Source organism: Etheostoma spectabile, chromosome 2 (genome assembly GCF_008692095.1).
Source record: "Etheostoma spectabile isolate EspeVRDwgs_2016 chromosome 2, UIUC_Espe_1.0, whole genome shotgun sequence".
In the NCBI taxonomy this organism is placed as follows: Eukaryota; Metazoa; Chordata; class Actinopteri; order Perciformes; family Percidae; genus Etheostoma; species Etheostoma spectabile.
The window spans coordinates 8,686,989-8,688,050 of NC_045734.1; the positions used below are offsets into that span (position 1 = coordinate 8,686,989).

At 41.5% G+C, this 1,062-nt stretch overlaps 1 protein-coding gene across 8 annotated transcripts in view; it reads left to right on the forward strand.

The window, feature by feature from the left end:
- lrba (LPS-responsive vesicle trafficking, beach and anchor containing) overlaps window positions 1–1,062 on the forward strand; it is a 199,232-nt gene that overhangs the window by 74,367 nt on the left and 123,803 nt on the right. For all 8 annotated transcript variants that reach the window (XM_032539028.1, XM_032539046.1, XM_032539063.1 and 5 more), the window contains exon 31: window positions 919–1,003. In XM_032539028.1, coding sequence (XP_032394919.1) covers window positions 919–1,003 — 85 coding nt within the window. The remainder of the gene's footprint in view (window positions 1–918; window positions 1,004–1,062) is intronic.

A 1,062-nucleotide genomic window follows, 5' to 3' on the forward strand; every position in this document is an offset into this window, starting at 1 on the left:
CACACACACACACACACACACACACACACACACACACACACACACACACACATTCTAGCCTACATTACACTGTCTGTCATTCCTTAAGAGTTATCCCTGCTTGGAGACTGTCCTGGCTGGAAAAACAAGCCTGCTGAAACACCAGAGGAATCCCCCTCCTCCATATTCAGCTGGGCATTAGCTTATTTATGAGCCACAGGGAAGTGAATTTACTGCCAGATCAATCAAACATGGACTTTGTACCTTGTGTGCCTCTGTCTCCAGAATGAAGTCGTAAAGCACCTTTTTAGTTGTATAATGAAACAGTCACAAAAACAGCCCAGAGGGGTAAATTGGTATGTAATGACTTAATGAGTGAAAACAATTTGAAAAAAATAGTTATATACATGTGTAAGAATTATTTATTTTTTTACCTCTCACTTTCCAACACAGGTGTAACACTGAAAATATTATCTATTTATATAATAATATTGGGCATGTATTTGATATATGGCTGACATATTAAAAACACCAACCAGAAATGATCACACTGTTTAAAGTATGACTGCAGCTGACAGTGAAGCGTTAACCGCATTTTTCGCGCACAATTTAGAGGTTTCCATCATGAAAACCTCTGAATTGTAAATTGATAAGGAAGACATATTGTGCTCGGTGTACATCATCCACTATCTAACCGTGCAATTATATTTGTACCCCCACTTGCCCTATTTGACCATAAATCCCCCTATTCTATACATTTGAATGGAGGCCATTGTATTATTTCACAAGATGCATGACGTTTCTTCACAGGTTTATGGTACTACCTCGGTCATATAATGTATGGCTCTCTGTGCGTGCGTGCGTGTGTGTCTGTGTGTAGCGTTTTATTCTTGTCCAACATCCAGACTAATAACAGAGTTCTTTGGTTTCTCCCTGCAGCAGGCGGCCAGGTTCCAGCCAGCACTAGCCTGCCATCTGTCCCCCCACTCTCCCCTGTGACCCAGAACACAGCCCCCAATATGAGGTGATTCATCTTCTTTTCTCTCTCTCGCGTACACACACACACACACACACACACACACA